This window comes from Coccinella septempunctata, chromosome 6, assembly GCF_907165205.1.
Source record: "Coccinella septempunctata chromosome 6, icCocSept1.1, whole genome shotgun sequence".
Lineage (NCBI taxonomy): Eukaryota > Metazoa > Arthropoda > Insecta > Coleoptera > Coccinellidae > Coccinella > Coccinella septempunctata.
Window position 1 is genome coordinate 32,377,190 of NC_058194.1, and position 15,901 is coordinate 32,393,090.

The 15,901-nt window shown below is 37.8% G+C and overlaps 1 protein-coding gene across 1 annotated transcript; it reads right to left on the reverse strand.

Moving 5' to 3' along the window:
* Positions 1–74: 74 nt before the first annotated feature.
* Positions 75–15,250, reverse strand: LOC123315528 (protein inscuteable homolog). The gene is made up of 5 exons (XM_044901256.1): positions 15,117–15,250; positions 2,604–3,421; positions 2,138–2,368; positions 986–2,072; positions 75–663 (listed from the first exon to the last, which is right to left on the reverse strand). The coding sequence occupies exons 2-5, from the start codon at positions 3,410–3,412 to the stop codon at positions 532–534; spliced, it is 2,259 nt and encodes a 752-aa protein (XP_044757191.1). The 5' UTR covers positions 3,413–3,421; positions 15,117–15,250; the 3' UTR covers positions 75–531.
* Between the last annotated feature and the right edge of the window lie 651 nt (positions 15,251–15,901).

Sequence of the window (15,901 nt, forward strand, 5' to 3'; positions counted from 1 at the left end):
ACTGAAATTTGAGAACTTTATTTTATTGATGAAAATATTTCTTTCCATTGTGTACATGGAATAAAGGACACGTATCAAATAAATTTTTTATTGAGTTATTAAAACATAACTACAAAATAAATAAAATATAAATATACATAACAAAAATAAAATACTTAAACAAAAACACTCATGCTCATTTCTCGCGATATATACGTATAAGTTCAAACAATTCGAAGAAGTCAATTCATTCATTATTTTCGTAATTACTATAAGTAGGCACCATTTTATGATGGAAAAATGTAAATGGCAATTGTAAATTCAATATATCGTCTAAATTCCCACGTGGTTACGCAAGAATACATCAAATTATTTGGATCACAAAAAGTACATGGCTTATGTGCTAAACAGTCCGAAAATATATAGTTAGTACTTCAATTGATGATTATTCTCAAGTACCAGCGTTCATTCGCATGTTAAAGCCATCCACTTCAACAAGAATCTGTAATGGATCAGTCTGCTGTACTTGAGCTGCTTGAGATTAGTTTGATATCAGACATAGCTTTCATTCTGATTGGAATAGGCCAGGAAGGAGTCCAGCAACTTGGGTTCGACTAGTTCTTGAGAATCTTGGCTGCTTATGACTTCTTTGCCGCATGTTTCCACTATCTTTCGAAGTGAGGCCTGAAATAGATCGAAATGAAGTTATAAGGATTATTTGGTAGCTGATGTGGTGCTTGAAAACGATAGTAATTAATCTGTGAAGTGGTTGATTGCTTCAAGTTGCGCAATTCATAATTTCTAATATGAAAAAGTGGCGTTTGATATTAGAATGTTTGACAAGCAAGTATTTTCCTGGAAAAAACTATTGGAGGTGATTCAATTGTGACAATGTTCTTCTCTTTTTTGAGAAGTACTTTTAGCTTTAAAAAAATGAACTAAAAGAACCCATAAAAATATGAAAAAAAGAAGTGAATTTAAGAAACTTCTCTGTTTGTGCACTCACCAAGGCTGCAACCAAAACTGCGTCACTGTTGAACCTATCATCTTTCTCCCTACACAATTTCACCAATCTGTTCACGCCACCCACCTCAACGATTTGTTCTGCTGCCCTTTGATCCCCGCACAGTCTAGACAAAGCGATCATCACCTTCTGCTGCAGTCTTTTCTCGATTGTCTCATCCACGTTTTTCACTTGTAAAAAACACACGAGAGCCACCGGAGCCCTTATATCGATAAGAGCGCTTCTTGTCGCTTCAATGGCTGAAACGTTGGCTATCAAAGAAGCCACTTGTTCCAAGACATACACGGATATGTCGTTGCGTCTTTGTATTGTCTTCAGAATCTCACTGACACAGTTTTCGTTCATTATGTACTTGATGGTGGTTGCAGCGTCCATGGCGCTGACATTGGCCAAGGCAGCTATGCACAGAAGAAGGTTTTGGCAGCATTTGGTGGTCTTTAAGAATTTGGTTAAGGATTTGACCAATCTTCTGGTGTATTCAGGCAGGCCTCTGATACTGTAATTGTCTTCTACCCAAGGCGCTGTTATTTGCGCTAAGAGAGTCACAGCTTCTGAATGTTCTGGCTCTGGTCTGGAATCTTCTTCTAAGATATCTGTTATCAGCTGTATCCCGGAGAATTTCTCGAACTGTCTCACAGCAGGGGCTATGCAGCACATGGTAGATAGGGCGCGTAAAATCAGACATCTGGTGGAAGATCCCTCACATTTCTCGCAGTGGATCAGCAGCATTGGTACAGCGTCGTACTTGATGAATTCTTCCATCAATCGTTCTTCGCTCAATGCTACCATCGTTATTGCGCTGACGGTCGCTTTTAAATCCATCTCAGACACCGGGTACTCCAGTTTCGTCAGCAATTGCTTCACTGATTCGGTGCATAAGTCTTGGTGTAGAGAATTCCAAACGTTGTACAATTGGTTGAGGTTTTTCACGAGTATCGACTGGTCCGTAACTTTGAAATCTTCCCTTTTCCTTGAGACACCCTCGTAGAGGTCTCTGTTGTAGGTCTTCAGGAAGTACATGATGCTGTTGACCAGGCCTTCTGTTTCGCAACTCGTCAGATCTTCACCACTGGAGACAAAAAAGTGAAAGATGAGTACCCAAACGTTATATAATCTTCAAATGGGTTATTTTACCTGTTCAGTGTCCTCCATTCTGATTCAATATGGTTGGATAGCCTCAGCATCTCCCTGAACTTGGCGGTTAGGGAATTAGCCATGTAGGCTACTTTTTCGTTGAGTTCTGCTGCTATGGACTTGCTCTGAAGACTTATCATACATTCTGTGTCGTATTTAGACTTGTTCTCCTGTAACCATAATTTAACGGCTTTGTCGTCTGTTGAATCTTCGATATGAGTTGGAGGCACTCTGAAAAAAAAAATTGAAACCTTGACTTTTATCTTAAAGAGCGAAAAAATTCGCATAGAGTCGAACAGAGCGATAACAAAGCACACATGGCACGTAAATTGATATAGATTTCCTATTTTACGACATGAATTTGTTCAACGAAAATGATTAACATATTCTGGACTTTCTAATTTCGTTAACTATCAATATACTTATATGGATAATTGAAGAGTTATTGTTAGGGGTTCTTCCTTACCTTTCCCTTTGGAACTTCAGCAGCAGGTTCATGTGCAGACCACCCCTCTTCACCCTCTCCATTCCAGCGCAGGCCTTTGGAGTTGAGGTGTGCTTTGGGGAATCCAAATCATCGAACAAATCCTCCAGTTCCTTCTCGCACTCGCTGTCACTGTAACTCTCGTTGAATGCTGTCACCCCCTCATCGTCACTGTAACCCCCCAGCAAGGGAGGAGCGCTCTTGTTCAGGAAACCCTCGAGGCAGAACTCCCTCTCCGAAGCAGCTTCCTGCAAGGATTTGACTTCGAGAACCTCGCACTCCTCCGATAGAGAAGTATCGCACAATGACGAACAATTACTATCGTCATTGCTGGAATCGGTGGTTAAAGAATGTTTTGTGTAGTCGGTGTCGCTGTCTGAATACTGATTAGTCACCAGTTCGTTTGAATAAGTCTTACGTGTGAAAAGGCTTCTGCTCACTTTGGGAGAATGTTTGACGAAGCGGTTTTTTCTGATGGGGTCGGAATGGCTGGGTTCTTTCTGTTTGGGTTTGGATAATATTGGGGAGGATTTGGTTGGGGTGGTTTTTTCCTTGTAGTTGCTCGATAGGTTGAGGCCGTTTTTGGCGCTGGATAACTCTTTGAATATTTCCTTCGGTATCCTTTGGGCTAGGGTGCCTTTAGGTGTGCTTTTACGGTTGCTCTGGTTGTGTATCTCGCTGTCGGAGAAGCCAGAATCCTGGCTGCCTGGACTGGAAGACGCGTTTATGCGATCAAGATCGGTGTCGTTGCCCCACCATACTTTGCTAGGGCTCCTTTTGAACTCGCTCATTTCGACAATCTGTAACGAAAAAAAAACCCTTATTGTGAATCTAGACATCTGTTTTGGTCAAAACAACATGAATGAGATTGGATAATCATGAGATTACTATAGCTGAAGCAATACTTCCTAAAAGACTGGGATAACTTTAATTGATATCAGTTATTTCTTTATTACTCTCGAATGGTGGATGCGCTATAAACCACTAGAACGCGTATTCTCCATTAGAATGAGGTTCTGCCTATATATCTTACAAGATATGGATAGATAGAAGTCTTTGAATAAGCTGAATCGATTGATTCGAATATCGATTCCGAAATATCATAGAAATTCATGGTTATGATCGTTGTGAATGATTTTGCTGGATGCGCTCAATCCGGTTACCTCAAATATGATTTCCAATTATATATGACTTGTACAGAACCATTTAATGGTATATGTACGAAAAAACTATTTTCTATGATGCCTAGGAAGAGAAGAATGCTCAAATATATCGATTTCTATTTGAAATTGGCCATGTTATATAATAGGAAGTACTTCCCCTTCAATTTTCTCCCCATCAGAATGGATGAAGCTAGGGTGAACTCATTCAATTTTCGAACAAGGCCTGATTTTTGAGGAGAAATTTAAAGTCATCTTATGTATACAGGGGTCTCAAATAAACCTCACAAAAACAATAATCAAATATGACATTTTCTTAAATTTTTTTATTTGCTATCCTTGTTTTGAATCCTATATGGTACTACATTTGATCGCAAGAGCTAAATTAAGATTAACAATAAAAAATAGATATTCAAATATTGCCAATAATGATCAAACATGTCAGTTTCTGCATTAATTTGTTGATTCAGAATTCTATACTATTCTATATTTGGATATCTATACAATTTTATGATATTGAGCCTGCATCAAAGTCAAGCCTTTATCTATTTGCATTCCGATGAAGCTTAATGACACCTCATCACATTCTTTCACAATCTTGAAATATAAAACAATTAACACCTGTTTGTCTGTGTGTTTAAGATATCGAATATAAACATTGATTATCACTGCTTTCGTAACTGTGATCAACCATGAAATTCCATCAATGAAATATATTTTATTCAATGATGGCAATAATCCCAAGATATGCTCAGACAGTACTGAAATGAGAAACAAACGTAAATTGTTTCAAACTATCTGTGGAACGTCTAAAATTGAAATTGGTTATTTTTTAGTTGAATCTTGATAAAATTCACATCGTCGTTCAAACAAATCAACGGTAAAATTTGTACCCTGTACTGACCCTCACCTTGAAATTTACGAAGAATAATAATGTATAAAGATGAGGGTTGGTAATTTCACAAGGGTGCCCTTAGAGTTGCTGTATGCAGGTTATTGTTAGTATAAGCACCTGGATTTACTTTCTCACCAGGACAAAAAGGTCCTAACGGAAATTCTCATATATTCAAACATGTTATCCCTTGTATTCTGATTGAGAATCACGATTGAAAGATTCATTGGGATGGAAAGCAGAGCATGATTGCCCTGAGAGAAAAATCAGTAGAATTTTTTCCTGCCATTGAAGGATCTATATTTCTTTCAGGAATCTCCAACTTCGTTTATATTATGTAACACTAATGTTTTCTCAACAGGAAATATACCCAAGACTTATGGACAGCAGAGCACTTCCGCTATTTTTCTTAATTCTGCAAATCAAGCTACTGGATTTACGTACATGGTAAATGCGCAATTAGAATAACGTAGATATCCAACAATTTTCAAACAGGGAAGTGAACCGTTTAAGGTAATCACTACCAATTATTTCATCGCATAAATTGCGAGAAAATATACAGGGTCGTTTAGATTGATTACGAGAAAGTAATCTGTTTTCTTACATCCCTCACATAAAACAATTCAAACAATCAATAAACCCCCACAAATCTAAATCGAATCTCCTATATACAAAGCAATAATAGTAGCAATATGCTGTGATTGAAAGCTGCGTAGATAAACCGTGAAAAAATCTATAATTCAATTTTGAAAGCTTTCATAACGAATTAACGAACATAAACGAATATCAGGTGGTCCATATGCCACAAAACGTAAGTTGATTACATCCTTGGACGTGGAACTAAAAGGATAATTGCTTTATGTTATTACTCCGCAACGAAGATACTCGAATTATCCAGTCCACCTTCCCTATAAGTAAAATGATTAGATAGCTAGTTAATCTCCTGTGGACAATGGATCGTCTTATTACATATTTGAATTGAACGCATTGAACATACATTACATACAAAATTCACCATGCAAGGCCTGTGAGAGTATCTATTAAGGAAGGCGATTTATAACTGAAGTATTCTGTAATACTACAGCCTTTATACCTTCGAATATTCTCGATGCAATCTTTATGGACTTGAATCTTGTGCGGAAAACTCGTATGGGTGTAATCTGGGGGACCAATCTTGGCGGAATCACTCGGTATATACCAGTTATACCGCTTATCAGCGATCTGAACGTGAAGATGTAAGATTTTTCGATGTTTCAGCAAGGGAACATTTATTCGAGGTTTGAAATGTGAAAGTTTGCGAGATTTATTTTGTGTTAAGTTTGGAGGTTTTTCTTGTCGACATCTGGCTTATAAAATCGACGTTTTACCAAAATTAAAGCGAGGAGTTTTATATAGGGTGTGAATGAATTGTTGTGAAAAAACTTGAGAGCAAGAAATTACAAGAGACCTTATCTGTTCAAAATTAATCAAGCTATCAAATATAAATGTTTCAAAGGTATAACTGGAGCTCACAGAAAAAAAACCGACACTGTTTTTCGACTATAAGAATCAGCCCCTAAACTTTCTTCATTGACATCCTGTCTATTCTATATTTTGTGGTGTATATTAGTGTTCTGTGGTGGTAACAATGAATTGGTTTAGAAAGATAATACTGGCACATATGGAATGAATTGAACACTGAAAGAATACAAGATAAAAGATCGTGAAAGTGTTCCAATTTGTTGTATCCTCTAGAGATGTTCGGATTTTTTTCAGTACCAATAAAATCCTCTTAATGACATTCTTGGAGCAACAGCTTAATCCTTTAAATCCGTTCAATCATTATAATACCGTTGTGAACGTTTGGAATAATAATGCGGATAAATTCAGATGCATACCACCCGACGATATGAATATCGACAAGTGTTACGATCCGAATTGAGCTAGCCAATTTGTCATCGTCAAGGCCCCCAAATGGAGTACGCTCCACCGAAGAAAAGCAGATGCTGACCATGGTTTCGGCCTCATTTGGCCTCATCAGAGCAACATAGCATTTTTCCACGGTGGAGAACGTTTGGAATTGATGGAACTTTATTCAATGTTGTCATGTTCTCGTGGGTATTATTTACCCACAGCGCCATCCAACATGAAACGGTATCCGATTCAATCCCCCCCAGATAGAAACCAAGACGAAGACAATAGCATATGTTCCATATTTTCCCTAATTCAGTACGCCGGTTCGCATTTGCGAACGTCGGACGTATGATGGGAAGTCTGAAACGCGCTCGGTTCACGGCAGAGTACGATACCGGCGATACAATAATGAAGAAATATCGTGCCTAAACAGGGAGGCAATGAGAATAAAATAATGCGGATAAATTCAGATGCATACCACCCGACGATATGAATATCGACAAGTGTTACGATCCGAATTGAGCTAGCCAATTTGCCATCGTCAAGGCCCCCAAATGGAGTACGCTCCACCGAAGAAAAGCAGATGCTGACCATGGTTTCGGCCTCATTTGGCCTCATCAGAGCAACATAGCATTTTTCCACGGTGGAGAACGTTTGGAATTGATGGAACTTTATTCAATGTTGTCATGTTCTCGTGGGTATTATTTACCCACAGCGCCATCCAACATGAAACGGTATCCGATTCAATCCCCCCCAGATAGAAACCAAGACGAAGACAATAGCATATGTTCCATATTTTCCCTAATTCAGTACGCCGGTTCGCATTTGCGAACGTCGGACGTATGATGGGAAGTCTGAAACGCGCTCGGTTCACGGCAGAGTACGATACCGGCGATACAATAATGAAGAAATATCGTGCCTAAACAGGGAGGCAATGAGAATAAAATAATGCGGATAAATTCAGATGCATACCACCCGACGATATGAATATCGACAAGTGTTACGATCCGAATTGAGCTAGCCAATTTGCCATCGTCAAGGCCCCCAAATGGAGTACGCTCCACCGAAGAAAAGCAGATGCTGACCATGGTTTCGGCCTCATTTGGCCTCATCAGAGCAACATAGCATTTTTCCACGGTGGAGAACGTTTGGAATTGATGGAACTTTATTCAATGTTGTCATGTTCTCGTGGGTATTATTTACCCACAGCGCCATCCAACATGAAACGGTATCCGATTCAATCCCCCCCAGATAGAAACCAAGACGAAGACAATAGCATATGTTCCATATTTTCCCTAATTCAGTACGCCGGTTCGCATTTGCGAACGTCGGACGTATGATGGGAAGTCTGAAACGCGCTCGGTTCACGGCAGAGTACGATACCGGCGATACAATAATGAAGAAATATCGTGCCTAAACAGGGAGGCAATGAGAATAAAATAATGCGGATAAATTCAGATGCATACCACCCGACGATATGAATATCGACAAGTGTTACGATCCGAATTGAGCTAGCCAATTTGCCATCGTCAAGGCCCCCAAATGGAGTACGCTCCACCGAAGAAAAGCAGATGCTGACCATGGTTTCGGCCTCATTTGGCCTCATCAGAGCAACATAGCATTTTTCCACGGTGGAGAACGTTTGGAATTGATGGAACTTTATTCAATGTTGTCATGTTCTCGTGGGTATTATTTACCCACAGCGCCATCCAACATGAAACGGTATCCGATTCTATCTGGGGGGGATTGAATCGGATACCGTTTCATGTTGGATGGCGCTGTGGGTAAATAATACCCACGAGAACATGACAACATTGAATAAAGTTCCATCAATTCCAAACGTTCTCCACCGTGGAAAAATGCTATGTTGCTCTGATGAGGCCAAATGAGGCCGAAACCATGGTCAGCATCTGCTTTTCTTCGGTGGAGCGTACTCCATTTGGGGGCCTTGACGATGGCAAATTGGCTAGCTCAATTCGGATCGTAACACTTGTCGATATTCATATCGTCGGGTGGTATGCATCTGAATTTATCCGCATTATTTTATTCTCATTGCCTCCCTGTTTAGGCACGATATTTCTTCATTATTGTATCGCCGGTATCGTACTCTGCCGTGAACCGAGCGCGTTTCAGACTTCCCATCATACGTCCGACGTTCGCAAATGCGAACCGGCGTACTGAATTAGGGAAAATATGGAACATATGCTATTGTCTTCGTCTTGGTTTCTATCTGGGGGGGATTGAATCGGATACCGTTTCATGTTGGATGGCGCTGTGGGTAAATAATACCCACGAGAACATGACAACATTGAATAAAGTTCCATCAATTCCAAACGTTCTCCACCGTGGAAAAATGCTATGTTGCTCTGATGAGGCCAAATGAGGCCGAAACCATGGTCAGCATCTGCTTTTCTTCGGTGGAGCGTACTCCATTTGGGGGCCTTGACGATGGCAAATTGGCTAGCTCAATTCGGATCGTAACACTTGTCGATATTCATATCGTCGGGTGGTATGCATCTGAATTTATCCACATTATTTTATTCTCATTGCCTCCCTGTTTAGGCACGATATTTCTTCATGTTTGGAATAATCTTTGTTGGTTACCGTGATGATACGCACTTGATATATTGTTATTAACCATGATAAGGCCGTTATTTGTTGAGAATATTCTGTATTTGCTGGTGGAATTATAGACGATCTTTTGCATTGGGATTTTGCGGAAATATTCTGTGAATGTTTGGAGCAATAGGGCATCTTAGATGTTTGTTGATCCAGAGAATCATTGAACAGAAAAATCGAGTACATTTCGAAAAGTGTTCTGATAAATAATATGAGAAACTTTTCATTTCACTTTGATTCATTTAGAAATATGCATGGGAATGAGTGAAAATAGGTGATACATTATTTATACAAGCAATTAAAATAAACAGAATTCAGAGAGCGTCAAACTAACTCGTTTTATTAATTGATTTCTTCTAATTGATGGTCTGTTTAATTGACAGGAAATGTATTCAGAAATTTTCGGGCAATTCTGTTCATTTCCTACCAGTCCAAGTGATCCAGTTTTTGACATCTTCACGTTTCCTCTGAATCTAAATCCTATTTAAGAAGAAAAGAAAGAAGGCTATTTTTCTGGTGGACACCCTGTACATCTGTTGTAATCTGATGAATATTCGACCCCGTTAAAAATCAACGTAATATTCGATCGTTGTCTTCAATCGACTCGATAAGAACTCGAACACTGAAATTTTTGTCCTCCATATAAACTGTCTTCGACCAATAAAAGCTGGTTGTTACAGCTATTCAGTAGGTGTCTTCAGGAAGGGAATTTTTCTGCTACATGCCATGCATCGCATCATCTCTCTTGTTATCGGAATAATCTATGGGCACAGAACGATCGGTCTGGTATAAAATATTACCACGACATGTGGAACCGTTGCAATAATTCCATAACGTAGTTATAACGGAAAAAGGCAATGCAAACATCGACATTGGTTCGTTATGGTGCACTCGGAAAAGAAGAATCTTTCGCAAAAGTCCCATGGTTGTAATCCGTACAGTGATCGATGCGATAAAAACTATTTTCTGTGGCTACAATGCAAAAAATGAAGTATTACGAAAAGGAATATAGAAACTCTGTGCTTCTTATGATAATACATAGAAATATAATGTTAACAAGCCAAATTATCGAAACAAACACCGAATTTTAGATTATTTCACCCACAAACCTTAGCCTTGTTAAGTTCGTGAAGAAGATAATAATTAGACATACGACATTGTTACAGTTTTTTATCGGAAAATTGCTCTCCTTGAATGCCAACCTTATCGAAGTGAAGATGGTGAAGCGAATTGTAATTTTGAGTTACTATCTTCATTTATAAATATTTAACTTGAATAAACATTTTGCCCTTGCTCTATACTCCTTCATAAATATCAATTTTGACGGTTATAGGACACGTTGAAAATGTGAATGACACAGTTATTCTTCTTATCTGTACATTTAGGATAACGTTGCCAATTTTTTGATTCAAATATGCGGAAATTGATCTCATATTGGAAATGTGACTTCAGAATATCATAAAATCCTTGTTATCCTCCATTCAAATCTCATTCATAAAGTTCCAAGCTTCCGATTTGTTTGATTAACATCTGGAAGTCTTTCTGGTTCGCATAAAATCTAGATTTGGTAGACCACTTCGATATATATAGGGTGTTAACGCCAGGTGCACACGTGCCAAATACAAACACGAGCCACGAGACCGTATTTCTCCCCCATATGGACGAGCAGTAGTGGCAGCTGCTAGTCTAACTTCACCCCATATCTCACAAGGGCTTGTGGATGAGTGAAAGTAATTAGGGATTCCAAAAGTAACGGATATATATTCGAATTTGAACATCTGACGACCGTTTGACGTTCCACGGGGATGATCAGTTTTCCAATTTGGGGGAAACGGAGAAGAGGAAGGCTTCTGGACCAGGTGAATACAGGGCGTCCCAACCATCACAGATCACCTGGAGCAGATGCTGGAATTTTCGGGATATTTTGGGCAATGTTGAAAACCTAGGTTTTCAACATTTCAATGTATTCACGCCCAAACTCTGATTGAAAAGACTGATGGGTAACTGTATACACATTCCGTCAACTTCGTGTTTTTAGTTATGAAAGGTGTTTCAGAAGGCACATCCTTTTCAAGAGTGATGAGAACCCTTTATTTCTGGGTATATTCTGAGGATTTATAATCCCCAATGTTTATTACACAAGTAAACAAGATAATTTCTATGGAGATGATAGAAAATCTAGAAAACGACGTAGATTTTTCCTCGTGGAAACGCTGAAGGAATGGAGCTATGAATAATCAAATGATGAATCAGCTTTGTCATCAAGATCAAGAATGAATAATTCATGATGAAAGCCAATATGTAATTAGTTTGATCACTATGATAAAATGAATGCGTTTTTATTGTTTCCAATAATAAGTCATCGGTAAAGAGTATACATGAATTAAATATTCCTTAATTTTATCCACCCTTTTTCTTGTGGGAGACAACAGAGAGATTATACTAGAAAGTAAATTCTTTGGGATATCTTGAACAAAAATCCCACACATCCAACAGATTTACCTGTGCTGTGGAACAATTTGTCCAAGTAAATTGGATCTGACTCAAAAATTGTTTGTAGTTAACGGGAGAGGTCGCTGGTTGGGATATGGCGATTTTCTATGATTTTTATGTATTACGTGTTGCGGAAATCAGGGGCTGTATTTTTGAATGATCGTTTAGGAACAAATTTTACATAATTGTTGAGAGGAACAGTTTCTTGAATTTGTAGGTATTCAATTCGTTACATCCACATATAAATTACTCATTTCTTTCTGATAACATAAGAAAAACACGATTCTTTTCAGTGGATGATTTTTTCATAGAAGGCGCGTCATATTTCTATGCTCAAATTAGGCCCTCATCTCGATGCTCTTGACAGAAAATTATTTTAATGCCTTGGTATGAGAAAAACGGAAATCGTTCACCGCATTTCTCAATTACTGCCGGAAAAGTAACGTACTTTACTGAACGTGCCACCCACAAAATTGTTGGTCAGCAGCGATAAAGATCGGCACGGTAAAGATCTGTTGGCTCGTGTCATACAGACGACCCATAAGCTACTAGGTCACGGTATTCGGACACACCGGAAGGATGTACCCGCTTCTTCATGCTATTTGACTACGCCTTTGCCCTATATGGAATCCCTTATATATATATTCAAGAAATGGTTGGTCGACGGATTATATAATGTCTTTTCGATATCGGAATGAAATTAATTCAAGAACGCCTGGTAGGTTTGGTTCATCATGATCTATGTTCGAGAGTAACACCAAAGAGGTTAATCTTTGCTGATACTTGTACCGTATTGTGTCCACCATAGATATTCACACTCTCTAAGTCACCCCAAAGAGTAAAAACTGAGGCAATCATTATTTTCCCACTGCTACAGAGAATTAGTTTATAACAATTTTCTATACTAAATCTTTTTTACGATGCTTGGCAGATGAACATCTTGTTTCCGTTCGATCGATTCGTCTAATCATTATTCATTTCAGAACGGTAATAGGCGTTCTGTTGTTGCTTAATTGGGTGGAATTAAGTTCAACCATTCACCTAAATTCGCAAATAATGATTGAGTTGTTGTGTAACTTTTGCACTTGAACTAATGGCATTGTCGGGTAGGCCATGAATGCCTGCGACCTGTAGTTATAGAGGTATGGTAAGTTTTGCGAAGTAGAGCTTCGCTTTTAGTCACATAAAAACATAGTATTCAACAGAATTTCACCGGAGTAACTATATTGCAACTTTAGAAAGACCAAACTGGAGCAATGCAGAGATGAACATAATGACATAATATGTGTCTATGGGTGATAATTTATGCACTTTCTATGATGGATTGTATTTTTCCTTTCTCGATTATTGGTACGCCTAGAAATCATAGAAAAATGAGCATGTCAAAGGGTTAGAAAATAATTATCGTACACTTCGCCTTAAATTTTCGCAAGTAAACAATATTAGCATAATATCTGCTCGCGGCAAGGTGTCTTGTCTTGATCCATTCATGAAATCAGAATTTCTCCTTGAGTAATACACGTTCGCAGAATCCGGACCATTATAAATGAATCATAGCTTCCAGCGGGGCATCGTCATCGTAGTTTTGCCAAGAATTGCCGGGGTGATTGTTCATCTGCGGAACCGTTCTTATGGTTGAGAGAGGGAAAGATTCCAGTTAAAGCTCATTTCGGGGTATTTCCTGGATCGTTGGAAATTTCACTCGAATCTTCAGCTACATTAATATGTTGACCATAACTTTTGATAGACCATAAAATTGATTCCATTATTCGTCTATGGATAGATCTTAATTTAAATTTCTATGGAAAAGCACCATAGAAAATGTATTATCGGATGCACATAGAAGTAGAGGCCTATGCATGTAATTATCATAGACTTATAATACACATGTTATTTGTAAGTCTATGGTAATTATTAGTTCTATGATGGAAACACAGAGTATATAAAATAAAAAGTACCCATTTCAATGTTTGTTGTAGGCAGCTGACAGTGTAATTTTGTAATAACAAGTGGAAAAGTACCTAATCAAGAATATTGTAGCATTCTTGTCGAGAACTGTTCAATATCATATCGAGAAAAAACCTATTTCAAACATCTTGATAACGAAACAATCCAACAAAAGAAAACAATTCAATTCTTCGAGACACCAAGTCACTATACAGTCATCCCACAAAATCTAAACATTCAAACTCCATTCAACAGTGCATTACAAAACTGTCGATTCAATTATTTGATATGCCATCGGAATAGAACAAACATTAAATACGGTACAGTCATTCAAGATAACTGCAACTGAAAATAAGCAAGGCATATTGTATGCCTCGACGAGTGACATCAGGTGCATAATACGCATTGGAAAAGCACACGTTTATCCCTTTATATCGACTTGGAATCGAATGAACAATCGCAGTGATTCAGGAACTTGCGATTTAGAGGTTGATTTGTTTCCAAATATCGACCTATACAGTCTATATATTTTTGTTTGTCGCTATTCATTGAGTCATTCCACAGGAATTGTCCATTCGAGGTATAAACTTATTAAGAAGGACGAAGGACTCAGCGTTTCATTACAGATTTTGTTTTGTTATTTCTAACAATAAATCTTTGGAAACTGAAAACAAGAACGGAGTATGAAATAGCAGAATTCGTCATTTTTACCATGTGCATCATAATTTTTGATTTTGGCGATAAGAATCTGTGTTCTGCACTTATTTTGTGTATTTTTTCTCTGTGATTAATGTAATTTTGTGATTTAATCACCGATGAGATCAGGAAATCGGAAACATAGAATATAAATATTTAAGTAACGAGCGTTTTTTCGAGGTTGATGCAGCAGGTAATTTTTCGTGACAACTTTTCATGAATATTGATCACAAATAATTATTTTTCACAGACAATTATTTATTAGAGGTCAAGATCACGTAAGCTTAGCGGTTTTACCATAACAATAACAATTTGTTTTAAACACCCAGTCATATTCTTAATCTTCAGATAATTACACAATCATATGTGCAATTTCAATACAAAATCAAATACTTAATAAATCTGTTAACGATTTCAAGAAAATGTCCAGAATTTCATGAATATTCTTTGAAATATCACTTTTAAAATAGAGATCTTGTGGATAATATCCGAAATCAGTGATGACAATCTCGAAAAAAAAAGGAAAATCGTCAATTTTGGATGCTCAAAATTTTGCAATCTCAAGTGAGAAATTTTTGGCCATATTTTGTGGATGAATTGTGGAAATCCAAATTCATCCTAAAAACAATTTTAATTCAAAATATTTTCGGGATACAGTTTTTCATTCAAAATTTTCAACTTTCAATGAAGATATTGCATTTCAAGAATTTCATTTCCACTAACTTATTTCGCGATATGGAACAGCGAATTCGTCTTGAATTTCATGTGATAGATGGCTTAAATTCCTACACTTACCTATGATATTTCAAATTTTTGTTATTATATCCGACACAAACACAAACTTTTCGAATTTATATCGCGTTGCTGCGCGCGCGCCTTTTTAACATCACTTAACGCGGACGATCCTACTTGTACGATTACCACGACGCGATTGGGATTGGGGTCCCAGGTCCCACGATTGTGATGGGTTCACTAGAATATGATGGGAGGGGCTAAATCATGGGTCCTGGGACATTCTGGAAAATGGTGAATTGATTTAGGGTTAGGGTCAGAACAATAAACAAGGGTTAATCCATAGGGTTATTCCTTTTCGTGATAGAATGGAAGGGACGTTTCCCAGATTAGCTCAAAACGGTTCTTCTTTCTAGAATTTGTATCCAACTCTTCATTATCTGAAAAAAAAACAATGAGGTAGGTAAGGTATGATTACCATTTCCATTACCAGAAAATGTCTTTTATATTATTAGGAAAATATATGGACCATAAGAACCCATAAAAATATCTAATATGGGTTAAAATATCACACTCCATTGATTATACATATAAACGCAACATATTTTGTAAAATTTCATCGGTGAATTATGCAAAATTGAGAAGTTTCGTCAAAGACTTAATTTTTAAGGATTGAAATAATTCTCTGAACTGGAAAATACCGGTAAAAGTATTCTTTCATTTCCTTTTGAAGAAATGTGTACCTTGTTTTTTCCGAAGCCAATACATGTTTTGAACTTCAAATTTGAAACTGGTGGCGCCATCTGTGGGAGATAGTCCAAGGTTTGACAACAACTTAAATAATAATG